The sequence below is a fragment of the Pempheris klunzingeri genome, chromosome 12, assembly GCF_042242105.1.
Source record: "Pempheris klunzingeri isolate RE-2024b chromosome 12, fPemKlu1.hap1, whole genome shotgun sequence".
Classification (NCBI taxonomy): domain Eukaryota; kingdom Metazoa; phylum Chordata; class Actinopteri; order Acropomatiformes; family Pempheridae; genus Pempheris; species Pempheris klunzingeri.
This window is the reverse complement of record NC_092023.1, coordinates 15700859-15719755: the sequence shown is the minus strand read 5'-3', so window position 1 is coordinate 15719755 and position 18897 is coordinate 15700859. Positions and strand designations below refer to the sequence as shown.

General features: G+C 41.5%; 1 protein-coding gene across 1 annotated transcript in view; it reads left to right on the top strand.

Annotated features, from left to right (window-relative positions):
- Positions 1 to 18897, top strand: part of atrnl1a (attractin-like 1a) — a 239981-nt gene that overhangs the window by 44151 nt on the left and 176933 nt on the right. Inside the window, exons 9-14 of the mRNA XM_070840582.1 lie at positions 926 to 1109; positions 3465 to 3619; positions 12809 to 12893; positions 14788 to 14999; positions 16803 to 16921; positions 18712 to 18844. Of these exons, the coding sequence (XP_070696683.1) occupies positions 926 to 1109; positions 3465 to 3619; positions 12809 to 12893; positions 14788 to 14999; positions 16803 to 16921; positions 18712 to 18844 (888 nt within the window). The remainder of the gene's footprint in view (positions 1 to 925; positions 1110 to 3464; positions 3620 to 12808; positions 12894 to 14787; positions 15000 to 16802; positions 16922 to 18711; positions 18845 to 18897) is intronic.

Below are 18897 nucleotides of genomic sequence, written 5' to 3'. Positions count from 1 at the left end.
TCGGCACTAACCGTAGTCTCAGGGGTTTACAGTTCCAGGTGACAGCATGTTTTCTCCCTCCTCCCTCTAATGGTTTGTTTATTGTGTTGTGTCTCAAGGAGAACAGTTCTTAGCCCGCTATTCATTGATGGTGAGGCCATGGAGAGGGTATCCAGTCTTAAATTCCTGGGGGCGCACGTCACTGAGGACTTCTCCTGGGCCATTCTCTTTATACGTCCATGCAGCCATACACACCCACAGGCACAGCAAGGCAGCCTCTTCCTGAGGAGGCTGAGGAGAGAGAGTTTACTGTAAAACCTCATTTACTCCTTTTACTGATGCTCAGTGGAGAGTATCCTGATGTACAGTGTGGTGGGGTAGCTGTACCAGGAAGGACCAGATCCTGCAGAGGGTCATCAAGACAGCCTAAAACATCATTGAGACAATGTGCCTGAATTGTCCACATCAGTTGCACTTTGTTGTTTTTTTTAAAATATTGTTTTTAATATCACGGAGTGCCATCGTAATGTCATTGTGTTGTTGTCTTGCCTGGCAGTAGCTTCCTCCCTTGACTTGATGTTCAGATGATGTAATCCCTGCCTGTTTATAATAAGATTTTCTGTGCACCTGAATTAATAGGTATGCCAGTGTGATACTGGTCTAATAATGGGGTGCTTTTAAACTCACTCAGCGTTCCTTTCCTCTGGCCTCTCTTACTGTTTGGCTCACTCTCTCCGTCCCCCTTCTTTTCTCTTCCCCCTCGCTCTGCGTGTATCTCACCTCCAGAATTAAAAGTGCTTTTTGGCATGAAATGTGAAAAGCAAAACTTGCCAAAGCATCAAAAACTTTTTAAGTGATCTTTTAAGTGATCAGCTTTGATCTTCCTGCATGAGTGTGCTGCATTAATCAGACCTCTCTCTCTCTCTCTCTCCTCTCTTTGCCTCAGGGTCTAACTCGTGGCAGGTTGTGTCTGCTGGAGGTGCAGTGGTCCAGGGAGGTTACGGCCATAGCAGCGTTTATGATGAGGCCAGTGGCTGCGTGTTCGTCCACGGGGGATACAAGGCTCTTAGCAACAACAAGTATGGCCTGGTGGACCACATGTACCGGTACCACATCCACACGAAAACATGGTGAGAGCACAGAATGATTGCACTTACGTATCTGAATCCTCTGCAAACATTTTGGTGTGAAAGAGACATTGATGCACTGCAACAACACGGAAACCTGACAACATCACCTTCCTGCATCATTGTGTATGATCCATTCTTCATCCTCTGAACCGGTTATCTCGTCCAGGGTTGCAGGGACCTGGAGCCAATCGCATCAGTTATTGTGTGGAACTGCGACTGAAATATTTACTTAGTGTCTGTTTAAAAAAAAAAAACTGTTACCATGAATCCAAATATTGGATCGCTGTACACTGAACTGTGAACGTTTTTAGTGCTGCATCCAAGTACAGTTTTGTGGTGCAGGTGTTGCACCAGATGTGCAGGTATGATTTGCTACTCTTCCTCTTCCGTTCCAGAGGGTGATTTTGTTCTTGGTCACTTTTTACATGGATCTCTGATCATAATGACTGATGATTCATTATGAGCTCATTAAAATAACACATTTTTGCTTTTCGACATCATTTACCGTTTTTTTTTTTCATCCCGTAGATGAGCATGTAGAATTTCACCATTAGTAAATATCTTTAGTTTCATCTTTTTTTAATATTATTTCATCAATTTTCATATCAAATAACATTTGAGACATGTTGATGCATTCTAAAAAAGCTAAAATATTTTTACCTACTTGTTTACTTATACTGAAGCACTTTTTGAACGCAGGATTCTTTCCTCCAGGATGCATTGATGCAATTCAAAAAAAACAAATGATAATAATGATGATTATAATAGCTATTTTCTTATTATAGTGTTATAAGTGTCACATTGAAGGCAACCTTACAAAGGAAGGGGAATGAGCGTGCTTGAGTCAGAAGAAGAGGGTGAGAATAGAAGGATCTGACAGGAGGTCTGACCTCAGGTGACCCCAGGCAGATGGATGGGTGAAACGGGATGCTCGGCCCTATCAGTCTCTCCTCTTCACTTAGCGAACGTTTACACGTGCACTCGCTCACACACACTCACACACACGCGCCAACACCAACATATGCTCACGTGTACACACACATACACACGCAATCTGCTGTCTCTCCATGGCTCTCACTTTCCAGATGGAATTTGTTGTTGGAGTCAGGTGTCACTTGAGCCGGTGGACATTTGAAGTTCCCAGGCTGAAAAAATGTCTGAGCGTTCCAGCTGTTCTACACAGCTACAGCCTAAGGTAAAGATCCTCTCTGTCAGCAGAACGCTCCTGACAAGTCCATCAGCGTTGGATGGAGTCCTGTACATGGCATCTACATATTGGCCAGCGGTTCCCAGCTGGCCAAGCTTCATTATGTCATGGGTCACCGGGCTTACTTAACACCCATACAATTGTATTTAAATTGTTGCCTTAAACATAATAAACTGAACTAATTCAGGCGGATTATGTGTAAAACAGTGCCTTTACACTGGATAACAAAGAAGAAAAATTGCATCTGATGTTGTCTTTGATTGTACTTAAAACCAATTTTAGTGTCAGGAATCAATTTATCAAAAGTGACAAATAATTACAGACTTAATTTGTTTATTTGATCATATTTTGGTACGCTGCAACATGTCTTCTGTCTTTACCCGTAGTAATTTGAGGACAGTGACCACTCAGCTGCCAGTTTATCAGGTAGACCCATCCATCCAGCCACAATATAGCTATACTACTCATACCTCCAAAGTCTTAGGTAGAGTAGGTAGAAAGTAGTAGTAAAATAAAGTAGGAGTATGTATGTAGGAACTTATTGATGAATTGATTTTTATTTTTTTTGCAAAACAACAATCTTTTTACTTTAGGTATTGTTAATTAGACCTCTCATGTAGCACTGAGTAAACTAAAGGATGAGCAGTTTAGCAAATTACAGTATTATCTGGATCAGTTTTTCCTGTGTGTTCATCTGTTAGGGGGGGGACTGCTCCTTTAAAAACTGTAAAATATCAAACGTCTGGGGTGGAAAGTCAGACTTGCTGCAGTAATCGAAGAGGCCACAGATAGCCACCACAGTTGGTCTCCTATATGTGACCTTTGACCTCAGAGAGGTGACACATGCAGACTGAGACCTCCCACAACGTATGTGTTGAGTGTTTCTGTACGTTTGCGTGTGTGTGTGCTGCTCCCATGGAAGAACAGTTGGTATGAAGGGCAGTCACCACAGGCCAGGTCACACAGACGCCAGACGCCATCAATAACATGGCACCATGGACGCACATGTCTCATGCACACACACACACACACACACACACACACACAGCTGTCAAATTAACACTTTCCTAATATATCTCATCTTGCTGAGTTAAACTCTGTGTTTTCCTGTGTTTCTTGTGTGTGTGTGTGTGTGTGTGTGTGTGCAGGCTGATCCTCGGGGAGAGTGCTTTGGCTCGGTACCTCCACTCGGCGGTGCTGCTGAGTGGAACAGTGCTGGTTTTCGGGGGAAACACTCACAATGACACATCGCTGAGCAACGGAGCCAAGTGCTTTTCTGCTGACTTCATGGCGTATGATATAGGTAATAAATACACACACTGAGGCCAATGCTGTGTTTTGCTGCAGACGTAACAGATATTATGCCACATATAGCTTTATCTGCTCATATTGACACTGCTCTCAAGGACTTAACCCAGTCTGCCTGAGGGCTGTAAACTGGGTCCTTTCACTTAGTTCGCCGTACCTGCCAGTGCGTGATCGGGATGGTATCTATGCGAGCTCATTTCAAAAGACAAATGCTTCACACTATCCCCCTTAGACCGACTCTCTCTCTTTGTGACGCAGCTGATCTTGTGACTCCACTTCACCTTGTTACCCTCCGTTGTTGGTGATTTCACAATTGAATGCCACAATGTAGTAAGTTTTATTTTTGCAGATGCACCATATTATATTTGCTACATGATTAGGTCTTGGGTTCTACATTCTCAATTATATGCGATTACATGAAATATGTATCCAATATATTCACCATATTTGCCACGTTACATACTGTGTTTGGTTGTCAGAATAATTGAGGGCCTATTGTTTATATGAAGTGAATGTTCTACTCGTGATGCCCATTCAAGAAAATGTATTCTCTATTTGTTCTTTTTAGTCATATGTGGAAATGCATCCATACAAATGTTGTTTCCACACTACAGATTTTCTGGAGTTGCGCAGCAGCAGCATTTGAGGAGAGGGAAAGAGGAAGAGAGAAAGTCACAGTAACAGAACCAAAATGCATTAAGGGAAAAATAATCTTACGGACAGGAGAGTCTGCGAGGAAGAAAATAGGAATGTGTTAGGATGCAGAGACTGCGGTATAGGTAGAGACTGAGAGGGTATGGATGATTAAGGATCACATTACAGGCTACCCAGTCGCACCATAGGCCAGATGGCACGAGAATGTTTCCACCCCCCTTGACATGGACAGAGAAATGGAGCGATGAAGGAAGCTCTGGGAGAGGAAAAGAGGGATTACACGAGCTCCTCGCGTGAGAGAAACAACAGGGAGCAGAGAGATTAACAGGATGAAGACAGGCAGAGGGGGGGGGGGAAATGAAAGATGGTATACATGCATGAGAAAGGTGCTTTATGCTGGAGAGTGAACAAAAGAAGAAAGATGGCAGATGTCTTTATAGGACAACAAGAAGGCGGCAGAAGCGTGCTGGTGGCTCAGAGGGCAAAGCTGCCACCATGTCCTTGTAACACTATGGTGAACAATTAATTGTATCCTATAACTGTATGTTGAGGTGGCAGGTTGAATGGTTCACCCACAGGCTATTGTCTGCTAACACTTTAGCCTCTTGGGTGTAACCAGCGGATATCCGGGGGCCAAGACTGACTCCTTTTGTGTGTTGGTCAAATCTTGTCGTTTGACTACAGACTCTGCATTCACATGCACGTGTCCTTTCATCGAGATTACTAATGGTTGGACAGGTTGTCCTTCGGTGCTGAAACAATTAGTTGATTAATCCATTAGTTAATTGACACAGAAATAATTTATAATGCAAAAATGTCAAACATTTCTCCATTTTCAGCCTCTCAAATGTGAGCATTCGCTGCGTCTGTCTGTTGTTAACATTCTCAGCTAAATCCCGGCTGTTGGACTTCACAGGTCCTCTCATTTCCTACTAACAACTTCCTATTGCAAGTTTGGCTGGCTCCAAATTATAATCAGTCCGTTTAGCTCTTCTGTATCTACCACTGGTCCCTAGTCTGGGTTTCAGTACGTCTAATAGCCGAGGGGATGAAAGAGGACTCCGTCAGCTCAGATCACGTGCCGTGCCATAATAGTTGCAGGACATTTTTTTTTGTTTTTTTGAGGCAAGATGATGAGTATGAGCTTTAACAATGTGGAGACAATCACATGGATTTCTGCTCTTTTCGATACTGACAGCTAGTTATTGCTGCCAGTGCTGACACTCACTCTCTGTAATGGTCTTTTTAGGTCGAACACATTTGGGATCAGGTCTAATTGTCTTTAGTTCTACTTTGGACCGAGTCTCACTGTTTTTATGATTGGTCTCCTTTTTTTAAAACTACACTTGGGTAGGTGTCCCGTGGGTCTGTTTTGGATTGGGTCCTGGATTTTGTACCCGTGAGGACCTTCAGCTTAGACAAAACCAGCCTTATGAAGGTGTCACCTGAAGCTTTTCTGTTGGACTTTTCCATTGTTTTTCAGGACAGACTTAATTTAAAATGAGATGAATTTTTCCTCAAACAAAATTGAGATTTTGTATTTCTAGCATCATCCTCTAATCTATATAGTTCCATCTGCCCTCTTCTTCTTGTTTTCATCTTTCTTGTCAATCTCTGCTGCAAATTAGAAAGTAAAGGCAAAAATACGAGGGAGGATATTGGTGAGATAAAGCTGTGAATGTGAGGAAGAGGATGAAATAAGAGAGCCGAGCACTGAGAAAGGAGAGGGGGATATACACAGAGCGGGAGAGAAATAAAGAGTAAATGAAGGAGGGATTTAGGGAGAGAAAAGGAAGCAATGATGACTGTGGAAGTGAATTACCTGAAGACAATAAAGGTATGCCAGGATAAAGCAGATAATAAGCTTGTGAATAAAAGGAAAAAGTAAAGGTAATAAACGATAAAGCATTTGTTTACAGAGTGGGCCTGTCTTGGAGCAGCACCGTAGTGCTGAATGCCTTTTTTTTTTTTTTTTTCACCCCATCAACACTCGCAATAAATGTGCGTATTTACGCGTCCCTCAACTCCGCGCAAACACAACCCTGTCTTTATAAGTATCATCATTTATTCATTACTGCTCATGTCTGCAGATCTGCAACTTTATTGTTCACTAGCCACCTCTCTAACTCACTAGATAGACACAGGAGGGAGAGCAGTGATGGCTGAAAGAGAAAAATAAAGAGAAAGTAAATGAAGGGAGGTTTCCTAAGTTGGAGTAAGGAAGATGCTACAGTAGCAGGTGTGTTAAAAACATTTAGGAAGGGGCATTGGCCCTACATAGAAATATACTGTATAAATATATAATATTCAACTCCCTGTCCATTTTTACATGGTTAGCTAATACAGTATGGTGTATATGTACAAAATGCAGTGCTGGTGACTACATTCTGAAATCACACACAACAGATTTTTTCAATCTTACTCCCCAACCAGCAGGGCAGTATGATTTGTCAGTGCCTACCACCCAAAGTAATGTTTGGCTAGGTTTAGGGCCAAAAGCGGCTTTGTTAAGGTTGGATCAACATTGTGGTTTGGGTTTAAAAAAAATTCTTTCTTAAGGTTAGGCTCCCTTTGTTGCTGTGGTTAAAGTGATATCCACCTGGTGAAGGTAAGGGTGTGATAAGAGAAACCAACGTCGGCTCTTGTTAGGAAACAGGAACGAGCCGCGTCTCCTGTGACCAGACTTGGTACTTTCAAATTTGGCAATGCTTTGTCTCACAAATCATTTTATTTCCAACCTTTCTAGAAATTAAGTATTTTGCAAATGTATTTTAATAACTAACAACATTTCTTGGAAATTCTAAATTATGTTATTTTTAAATTCTACAGAACCACTTGGTAACACACAAAAACATTTTGATTGTAGACGGAAGGTTATTCTTCATTTGTTCAATTTAAGCTTACAGTTCACTCTCTCAGAAGAAAGTTTTTGTTGGTGAACTGCACATTTGAAGTTTCATTATTACATCAAGTTAAAAAATATTCTAATAACAAGTTCTAATACCACAAGTAGCCATATTTCAGCCAGCCCAAAGTACCCCAAAATAAAGCCTTATTTCAGATGTTTCTACGTTACACAATCTGTTCTCTGTAGAATGACATTTTTTGCTGTTTGTCCACCAACTTTTCTACTCCTTTCCTCTCCTCTTCTCTCCTTATTTGCTCTTGTCTCAGCAGGAGATAATGAATTGTTCCACCTGTGGAAGTCACTTCTCTCCGTCCCTTGTTTCTCTTCACCCCCCCCCCTCCCCAGCCTCCGCGCTCGCTGCGAGTGGAGGGGTTTCGAGCGCTAATTTGTTTTTGTTTTTCCGTGCTAACCTTGGAGGGGCGACACGCTGTTATTAGCTTCTCCTGCTCTTCTGCTGCCACACATTAGATTCAGGTCGACACGGAAGGCACTTTTCATTTGGATTTAATTCTCCCTCTCCCCCTCCAGCTCTCCCTCCCCCCCTCTCCCATCCTCCCCTCAACCATGCCACCCTCACACTTCTAATTAGATTTGGGGGAGAAAATGAACTCTGATTAAAAACGCGGTCCTCTCCAACTTGACACACCACAGGCACACACCCACACACTGTCTGCTACTCACAAACACACACCTGACACACACACACACACATGGCACAGCCCACTGAAAAGCCTTGGGCAGGCTGGGAGTTTGTTTGGAAGATGTTGGGAGCCGTGATATATTGGAAGAGCAGACAGTGGCTGCCGTTCAAACCGCCTCCTCCTCCTCCTCCCGCCCTTCTTCATCAAGTTCTCCATTAGTGCAGATCAGATCAAACTGTCAATCAGCCCGGTCCGCCTGCCTGCTTCGATCTGGACTCATGATTTCTCTCTCTGTCCCACCATGCATTATTAACACAGATTTTCTCATATCCTGAGAGGAAATTAAAAATCCGTGTCGATGTGTGTATGTGTGTGTGTCACGGCTGATAAGTATCTAGTATCTGTTGAGCCTGCAGGTTTTTGGTGGACAATTTGGCAGAATCGATCTCAGGGCGGTTGGCTAAGGCGTGTGTGCCCAGAGCGGGCAGAAGATGAGATCAAAAGTTGCTGAAGCTGGAACCTTTTCCTTTTCCTTTGAAGAGGTGCTGTGGTTGGAGTCTTTACAATCCTAATAAGACTCTTGATTCACATGACATCAGAACTCCAAAGCTGCATGTTTTTACATTTTAAGCTTAAGTAGGCAATTTTTATGGTGTAATTGGCAAAAGTTCCATAATAACCCATCATCGTGTTCTAATTCAAAGTGGTCTGAGAGAAAATTAGACTTCTTCACCACCTGTTGGATCTGTTTTCAGGCTGTAGGAGATCTAGTCCGTAACGGGAGACTTTAGCTAATCATAGCTCCTCTCAGAATGAGAACATTCTTATTGGCGAGTCTGCAAACACAGAAGCACATGCATTTCCCTTCAGACGCAGGTGAAAGCCTGATTCAAGGGATGACAGTCCAGCCGAAAAAGTTTCTATTCCAGCATTGGAACAACTGCCTGCACTGCAAAGCAACCCAAACCAAGGAAAACGTGCTTATTAAACAGAGAGGCTGCCAATTAATGCAATATCTGCAAAGTAATTCAGAGAGGGAGATAGAGCGATGAAGCTGCTATAATTTATTGTCCTGTAATATCTAAATATGTTGCAGAAGTCTGTAAGGTTGTGCGCCTAGATGTACCATCAAAGCTGGTGAAGACTGGCCATGTTGAATCTTGCTAATAATTTAGCCAACCATAGCTAAGTCTGCGGCTAATTCCATTTCATGTTTATGTAGCTAATGCTAGCTAATGTTAGAGCCTCGAATCACAGTATATCATATCAAAGAGCTTTACATGTCCACAAGAAAGCAAAGAAAGCAGGACAGTGAGTCTCATATAGCTGCGGCTACACAGTGTAACAACATTGGCATCACAGTTCCTCAGGGCAGAGAAGGGGCCCTTGGCTTTTTTTTTTTTTTCCAGATTTCTGCCACCAGCAGCTTTAACAAACAAGTATTTAACATGTCACATTTAACAAGCACTAACACTGCTTAGCTGCTTTACATGCTGTCACAGAAAGTGCCAGTGCCTTGTTCTAATGAGACCTCGTGAAAGCTTTATGCTGGATGTCAATGTAAACATTTTTTCACTTTCTTTTGCAGCAGGGGGTTGTCATCACCCAGTTAACTACGGGGCACATAATCTGTTGCCAGACAGAATGTTAATATTAGATGATCCTGCGAAGCCCTCACTTGTTCAGTGACAACATCAGTGTTTCAAAAAGTATTTCCTTGCAGAAGATCTGCTCATGAAAACAGCACGGTTCAGGTTAAGGGCATATTGTGGTTGTGGGAAATTAAATTAAAGCAAGGCAACAATTTTCTTAAATTGTATTACTCCCTCAGTCATTATTTCAACTGATTGCTTACATTTTTTTGTGTGTGAATTTTGTCTCCCAGAATGATTTTCTAAATAGTCTTGAAGCATTTACATAGCAAGAGTTTATAATACTCCAATTGCTTAAAAACAATCTGAAAACGTACGATGTATTCTGGCTACAAGCCATGAAAGTTAGAGCTACTGGGTCTAAAAAGAAGCAGTCTGAAAACCTGAACATGTTTGAGTCAAAATACAGAACGTAAAATGCTCCTCCGACCATTTAAAAGCTCCTCAGCTCAAAAAAGGGGATAAACAGTCTCCTGCCTCCACACTTAAGAGAACCGGGACTGTTTCCAAGGTTAACAACACAGTAGTGTGACTTCACAGCAGTAGTGAAGCATATTTTAGCGCATCTTAGACTTCAGTCTCAAGCACCTGAAGTGAAAAATATTTAAACTTTTATGTGTGACAGTTATTTGTGTCACGCATATGGAGCCCCTACCACGACTAAGCAGTAAGCACTAAGCAGAGGTGGCCCTTCGATACAGCTGAGAAAACACAACCATTGTGCAAGATCTGGAAATAGATTCCACAAGGTTATGACTCATTCTAATCTCCAGACTGACTTGAAAATGTCTAATGTTAATAGCATCTCTCTAGCAGGTTTTTTTTTTATTTTTATCAAGGGGCTTATCCCCGACTTACTTTGTTAACAACCTCATTATAGAATTCAACATTTGTTAATATTGTGGCGCTCAACTTTTGAAGGCTGACTTTGTTCAGTATAAATTATCAGGTCTGAGAAAAAGTCTGAAATTTGTTCGACGTTTATATCTCTGTATTAACAGCTGTTTGTGACATCGTTGCACTTGCTCTTGTTGGGATGCAGTGCAAACAGTGACATGAATAAATGAATCCTCTGCAGTCATATTGGTGACTTATGACACACATCAAAACACCGGCACCCATGGTTTTCTTTGCACAGAGCTGACACGTCGACGCATGTCTCTAATGTGAGGACTTACAAACAGCAGCTTTTTCAACCGCGTTTGCTGCCCTAATTGGCTTATCCTCCCCACCGCCCCATGCCTACTTCTTTTATCTGCACGATGTATAAAAATCTGTCAATAATGCATCCTGCTTTGGCTTCGGACATCAGCATTAGATGTGAATTCTAGGTTGTTGGAGTGTCAATTTAAATGCTATTTTTTGGGGCTATCTGGCTGCAGAACAAACCTGATTAAAGGAATTATTCAACATATACAGACATACATACATAAAAAAAAAAAAAAAAAGAAAAAACACTGTCTTCATGTCTGCTCATTAAATATGAAGCTGCTGTCCAGCCAGAAGCCTGTGATCCCGGCTTTGCAAAGAAAGTGTCAAAATATCAAACTATTTTTTTTTAACAATTCTCTGCAAATTATCCATCATTTTTAACAACAAAAATAGGAATATCTCATATTTAAGATCATGGTTAGGACATTTGTTAGCTCATGGTCTACCAATCTTGGAGAAGGACAGTCTGAACAGCAGGACTGAGGGAACAAAATGCCCCTGTTCATACATTTCCCACCAGCTGCAGTATCACCAGGCTTTAGTTCTGCTTTATTGTATCAATGTCACTCCAGTTTTCATGTTAATACGACTGACCTTTAACCCTTGCTACTGATGAACTCATTGCTCTTGGTGCTGATTAGAATGACCCTCCTCCCTCCTTCTATCCTCTCCCCACGCCCTCTGCCGCATCCCTCACTCTTAAACAAGCACTCCCAATTAGCACACCGCTTAACGAGGTCATTAGCAACCTGGCGTCCCCGAGTCCCCAACTCAACCGGCTCTCCGTTTACATTCAGGGAAGGCTCATCTGGCTAAATGGCACATTTACAATAACACACCGCAACTCACACACACACGCACACCACATTAATGTAATGGGAGCACGTAGGGGTCATTAAAACCTCAGAGTTGTAAAATCCAAATAGTAAAATACACAGAGCTGATAGCTCCAATGATAACGAGAGAAAGAGGGAGAGAGAGAGGGAGAGAGACTTTATGATGATATTTGGCACTTTAAAGTGTTTTATGAAGTCATCTCCCAGATTATCTTCCCTATCTTCTCCATATCACCATTATTTAATATGAAAAGGTTAAGATAATGAGTTCTTGTTCCTCGTGATGAAATTAGGGGGTTTGTGGTTGAGCTGTAGGTCACCCTCCTCTGTTCTTTCCTCTCACAAGCAGTAGGTTAGGCACTCCTTATTCCGAAAAAATGTGCTTCCCAACTCTGGCAATTGCATGAAAATAAGATGTAAAATAAGAAGATGAAAATTGTATCAAACAGCATACGTGTGTTTTTCATCTGGAGCTGTTTTTTGTGGTTTTGTGGGGCCTTATTTCCAGTTTTAGGAAATCCTAGAAGCACATTAAGGTCCATATTTTTAAAATGACATGATGAAAAAATCACATGTTGTACAGGCGTAGTGTTTGGGTGTCCTCTTACATGTGGCTATAATATGTAGCTGCAGTTGTTGTCAATGAGTAAGGGCTGAATCACACTGATTATTATATTACTGTTCTTATATTCAACAGTATGGTCTTAACACACTGTACGCCATTAAAGAAGGAACACAATTTGCATACCTTTGTAACTGCTGAAAATCGGATTGAAGATTTCATTTTTATTCAGTACTTAGTGAAGTGATTGGCAAGGATGTAAAATGTCAAAAATTGGTAAAGTATACAGTAGTTCTAATACTTTAGTGAATTCTAATTATTTTCTGAACTAACTGACCCTTTATTCATTAGTCCATGAAACTACAATAGACAAAACATTTAAATTGGTGATTTTTAGTAGACTTGTTTTAATTTCTATGATCAGTTGCAGCGGTATAGGCACCTTGAATACAATAACAGACCAAAAACCGTTGACTCACCTCTGCTTCGTCTGTTATTTCCTTATGTTGGAACACCGCAGGGTGTACCACCACTCACTGAATAAATAGATGGTTGATAAAAGCATTTTGCTGCGGTCAGAGAAGCTGCATACGATCCTCTTTCTCACTGTTTGTTCTTGTCTCGGTTTCTCATTTCATACACAGACGCGCACATTCAGAAGCGCATAAAACCAAAATATTGTATTAAGCTGTTTGTGTATGTGTGTGTTATTTCTTCAGCTTGTGATGAATGGACCGTCCTCCCCAGACCAGGGCTGCACCGGGACGCCAACCGCTTTGGACATTCTGCAGTGGTTAGCAATGGGTGAGCTCTGTCCTTCCATACTAATTAATGAAGTACTACTTTCCTTCATCACTGCTAAGCTCCATCTCGGAAATACCTTTTTGGAACACTTCTCCCCTCTGTAGGATACCTGAGTACACCTGAGTGGCGCCTCTGAATTTGATTTGCTGCCTTGCTGAAGGACATTTCAGCTAACACTGATGCTGAAATCTGGCTAATACTGCTAAATAAAAAAAACTGAACCACTCAATTACATCCATATAAATAAAACACACCTATTCGTGTTGGATTCCTGCTTGGTAGATTTTTACATTTCCTTGATGTCTTCCTGCAGTGTCCTCTAAGTTTTGGAAGCACTGAGAGTCGACTTTCCACTCTGCTTTCCCTTTCGCAGATTGCGGTTTTGTTGTGTAGATGGGCTGATCTTTTTATCTCAGTGTTATATTTAGTTTCAGTGTACACTCCACTCGTCACTTCTCCCTCTGCTTGCTTCTCTGAAGCTCTCAGTTTGGAAACCTGAGCCACATCTCTGCCACATCACCTCTTGTCTACATGTCTGCTTCACTCTCTCAATAACTTTGTTAACACCTTCTATGTATAGACACACTATGTCTCTCTTTCTTACCTTGAGGACTCTATTTATACCGATCACATATTGGAATCTGTACGTCTGTATTTTGCCGTAGCTTCAGTCACACAGAAAAGTTGGTCAGTCCAAACTCTCCATCCTTGTGCTGTGGCTTCTATAAGGATCTCAATGTGTGTGTAAATTGCTGTATTCTCCAGCCATTTTCATGCTAAAAAAGGAATATAAGGAAACAGCTGTTATCACCCAGAGGAAAGGAAAAAGGTCCAAAATAAGATGTCTTCCTTGGCCAGCGTATTACTCTTAGACAAAACTGAGCTCAATTTAACATCATTACGAGAGTTTGACCATGTTTCTTACTTCTTCTCAGCTCCTGAGAAATATCCTCTCATCTCAGCCTGATCCTAATTTAACATCTTAAAATGATCTTTTTTTTCTGCCACTGCACTGATCTTTACTCGTCTGAAATAATCAGCTCTTGAGATAAAAGTAAGATCCAAATGAAAACTTGATTTGGCTAACAGATGAGCCAACACAATATCACAAATTTGTCTCAGAGATCAAATTCAAGTCTCAGCTTTCTTCTTATTGGTCTTAGATTGACTTATTCTTTTGCTCCTTATTTGTCTCCTAAAAGGGAGGTTTAGGAGAAACTGGTAAGAATTAATTAATGTCCAAATAAGAAGATTATTTCTTTCTGATGACACAGAGAAAAGACTATTGTGAGCAGCAAAGGTTTGCTCTGGGTAATGCCACCCTGTATTCCTCAGCCAATGTTCTCTAGTTGCCATTTATTCTAACTGACCAAACGTAGATGACCTGATATCACTTATAGGTTTCTCAGTCTGATAACAGAAATGTATTTTCTCTTAAACATCATCAATGAACATCAGTCCCTTGGAATCAAATAGAACAGGACATTTTATAAGAAGGTAAAATCCCCCTTTGATCCATTCCATCACGATGCAGAGCGACTTATTGCCAAGCCCAGAAATATAGTGATGGTCTGACCCTTTAACACCATTTACCCACCAAAAAGTCAGCTTTGAGCACAAAATGTCAGCTTTGAACTTCAAAAGGCCAGCTTCAAACCACTCCCCCCCACCCCCCACCCCCCCAAACCAAAGGGGAGAACCTTTCGAAATTTTTGAAAGGTTCTCCTGCTTGCTTAACATTTTTTCATCTGTCTTCATCTCTGCAGGCATTTCTTGTTTCTTTAAGATTAGTTCTATCATGCTGTAACTTTTGCTATGTCGCTTCTTTCCACAGCTGTACATACAGATTTCTTGTGCCCTCGTAATTCTGTAATCCTCTCTGTATCTTCTTCAGCTCCATGTACATCTTTGGAGGTTTTTCGGGCCTTCTTCTAAATGATGTGCTGGCCTACACGCCTCCGTCCTGCCAGGCCTTTTCTAACTCAGCTTTGTGTGCTGCTGCCGGACCCGGCCTTCGCTGTCAGTGGGTCAAAAGTAGATGTGTCCCCTGGGAGCCAAAACCCCCCGTGCACGTTTTCCGTGCTCCTTTTTGCCCCGCACGACCTGGTACGTTACATTGTGGTCCCGTCTGCTCAGATGTTTTTTTTTGCCACATATCCATGCGTGTTACTTTCTTTCTTTTCCCCCTAAATATTTTCACTTGTCATGTCAACATATTTTCTCTGAAATGTAGAGCACAATTACACGCAAGTGTTTCTCCCAAAAGGCCTATTTTTCATGAGAATAATAATTATTCTCAAGGATTTGGCCTCTGAAGTTTGTTTGCATACCGTAATTATAGGAACAGAAGGTCAATCCTGCAACAATTACCTCATTTTGAAGTAATTAGGGTCAGTCCGGACCCTCCTCCTCCTCCCTCCTCATCTGTCTCTGCCAGATGTAGATGCAGTAGCTTTGCCAGGTATTCTGCTACAGGCAGCTCCCTGCAGATTTAACTAAAAAGTAATCATGCTAATGGTTATACTGCCAGTTTTAGATAGAACAATAGAACAGTAGTACACAGGGGCTTACTGCCCTAAAGGACCACAGCAGTGTTATTTTATAAGCCTTTTCACCACAAATCATCTATACTTGACATACATTTTATATCACGTCATATTTTTATTTACGGCTCCAGGCATCCATTGGTGTGGATTAGTTTTTGTAAGATGTTAAAGCTTGTGCTTGAAATGTGCTTGAGTTGTGTAACCCATTATGAAATTAGCACCTGCCAAATACAAGGTAATAATGTTGGCTGCGGAAAGTAAAAAATTCAGGTCACCTGCTGCCATGGCAGTCAGATGAGATATTAAGAGATATTTTTTAAAAGCAGTTGTTAAGTTATAAGTAGTCAGGGATTATGGTAACATGATATATTCAGTAATTCTACTGTCACTACCACTGGCCCAGTGCTTACAATTCTAAGGTGTTTCTACATAGATTTCAGAGGTGGTACAAACATAAATGGCTGGTAAAATGTTCCACATTGGTGGGTGAGGAAGAAATGTAATGTCAGACCATGCATAAAAAATGGCAAAAAAACAAAAATCTGGAATCGTACCAGAATGGTTGGCAAAAATGTAGATTTGTAGTTAAGGGGCTTTCAAAACTTAAAAAGAAAAAACAAACACAGCCATGGTGTTCTCATGGTCCTCTCTGAAGCACGATGGGCATGAAGCATTGCCCCTCATTAACATGTCCCAGATCAGTGTTCAGCCTCAGCTTTAAGCTCACAACATGGTGATTACCTGTTAGTTTACTCTCCATAAAAACATTACCCACACCTGGACACCACATGTGTCTGTAGTGCAATTCCCTGACGTCCACCAGGTATTTTAAGGTGTTTTTACATTTGATTGCTGCTGGTGCTTTTCAGACTGTTGCAAACTGACTTTTTACTCCTTTGCTCATCTCAACATTGACGTTGAAACACTTGTTATCATTAGTGGCAATTGATCAGCACGCTTGTAATTAGAAGAGACGTGTCAGCAGATGAATGAATCTTTTCTACTACAAGAAGTAAACTCTTGAAATGTAGATGTAGGAATGAAACGTTATACATGTCAAAGAGAGTTTGCCGTGACAGCTGCAGACCCAGAGGGATCACATGTTCTGTGTTCTTCTGATATACATTGTTGAATAATAAAGTCTGTCACGTCACTGAGATTAAATTCCACATGCTCTTTTGCCTGAAACCATCTATGCACATGCTCCTTGCATCCCATTAGCATTTTTGTTCCCAACAGTCTTGCTGTGATTCACTCCGACGAGAGAAAATCATTACAACAGTGTTATACCGCGACACGACAGCACAGACTGATATAACCTCATGTGTTCAGTCTTGTTTGCTTGTGTGTGTCTGTACTCCAGACAGTACAGACGAGCAGTGCTTCCGGTTCTCCGACTGTGCGAGCTGCACTGCCAACACACGGGGCTGTCAGTGGTGTGAGGACAGGAAGTGCATCTCTGCCTCCAGCAACTGCACTGTGGTGAGTCTCCTCTGGACAATCGGGAAAAACAACCATCTGTAAAAGGCTACAATGCTCATTACACCTTTCTGTACACGCTTGTTTGATGGAAAGGTTTTGCTCATCTAAGAACTCAGCCAGAGAGTGGCCCCAGAAGAAAGCCCATGGAGAATGTGCTTACATTAATTTAGTCAATGCCGTTGTGGTCTGTCTGTTCAAACTTATTTTGAATTTTCAGTGTCCAAGGTAAACATGTTGGTCTGATGGTGGCTGTATAAAACCAGCAATAGCAGTTATTTGTCCACTTTAATCTGATTTATTCCAGTGCAAACAATCAAAACAAAACTCATAATATATATTTTTTTATGTCTTATATCCTTATATAACTTCAAAGGATAATATATTTGTAGATATGATTTGAGGTGTGTGTGATTTTTATATATATATATATATATAAATAACTTTGTCTTAATGAGTTTTTTTGTACTTTTCTTGTCCTTTTGCTCATTCTGTTTTCTCTCTGTCTCTTTCTCTATTTCTATTCCCAACCCTTTCTTTGTATGCGTGTCTGCATGCTGCTTTTGTTTATTTGTGCTTGGCTGGCTGTAAATGTGAATCTGTGAATAAATCTCTGTGTGTGCTCGTAGCTGACTCTGGAACTGGCCCAGCAGCATGGTGGCGCTCTGTCTCTGTCTCCCCCACCATCCATGTTGTCTGAACATCAGCTGAGCTTGTGGAAGCACGGAGCCAGAAGGAGGGGACATGTGTGTATGATTTGACACTTGACACTTCCTGTTAGGCCGCAGGTCTGATTACATCAGGTTGAGATCAGAAGTCAGAGCAGTCCCTTAGGTCATATGGAAATTAGGGTGCATCTAAATCCAAATTTACATTTAATTCATATCCGTCATCCTTTCCTAACAACCTGTCCTTGACTCTTATTAAATGATGGCAGAAAAAAACTGGCTAACTGGTATTTTCATTGAACACTTTGAGGTTCAAACCTCAGTGCTCCATATCATTATGATCGCTTTGTAACAGGACGAAAAAACATGGAATGAAAATGGGATTGGCTCTGACTGCCCACCTATAATATATGATGATATATTCTTTCTGATGCCAGCCTGTATTCAAGTGTGCCACAGGTATGCCAAGTGAGCCTGGCCACAAAAATACCACAAGCGTTCTGTGCTGCACCAGGTTTATGTGACTCAATGTGCCCTCTGACTAAACCCTTATGAAGTAACACTGAAAATCAACCATTACTGATCAAAAGCTTGCAGGGGTTAAGTTGCCTTGCATGGTCAGCTTAGCCTCTATAAAAGGACAAAAGTCATAAAGCTGTAACATTCTCCATTCATACTTTTGTAAAGGGTTGAGCCTGTGTTTTCTTTGGCTAAAACAGAGCAAGGATTGGCTGAGTTTTGGCACATTATTGACACGTGGTCATTTTTGCTGCTTTAGGAAGCTGCTCTGTTGGGGAAAAAAAAAAGACTTCTTCTGAGGTCTTAAAGCTGTAATGCTTAACTTTTGTGTAAGTGAGATGCAAACAGCATGTAGAATAAACAAAACTTCAATAAAAAGTCCATCTCAGTGTAATGTGCCCTTCATATTGATTCTCTCTTCACTCTGCATTTGGCTGCTCGATTCCCTCAACCGTCACACCATTCATCTTTTGTTGCACATGGTATTGATTCCTCCAGGTTTATTGCATTTATCATAAAAGAGGACACTGAAGATGAAGTCTGACTGGACTGATATTGTTTCCTCTGTATGTGTGTGTGTGTGTGTTTTTGTGTGTGTCTTTGAAGTCGGTGAGAGACTCGTCCAGATGTAAGCGCAGGGAGGAGCAGGAGTGTTTCAGACTGGCCAACTGCAGGAGCTGCTCCCTCAACGTCAACTGTCAGTGGGAGATGCAGCAGCAGGAGTGTCAAGCGCTGCCTGGTGAGGCCACACACACACACACACACACACACACACACACACACACACACACA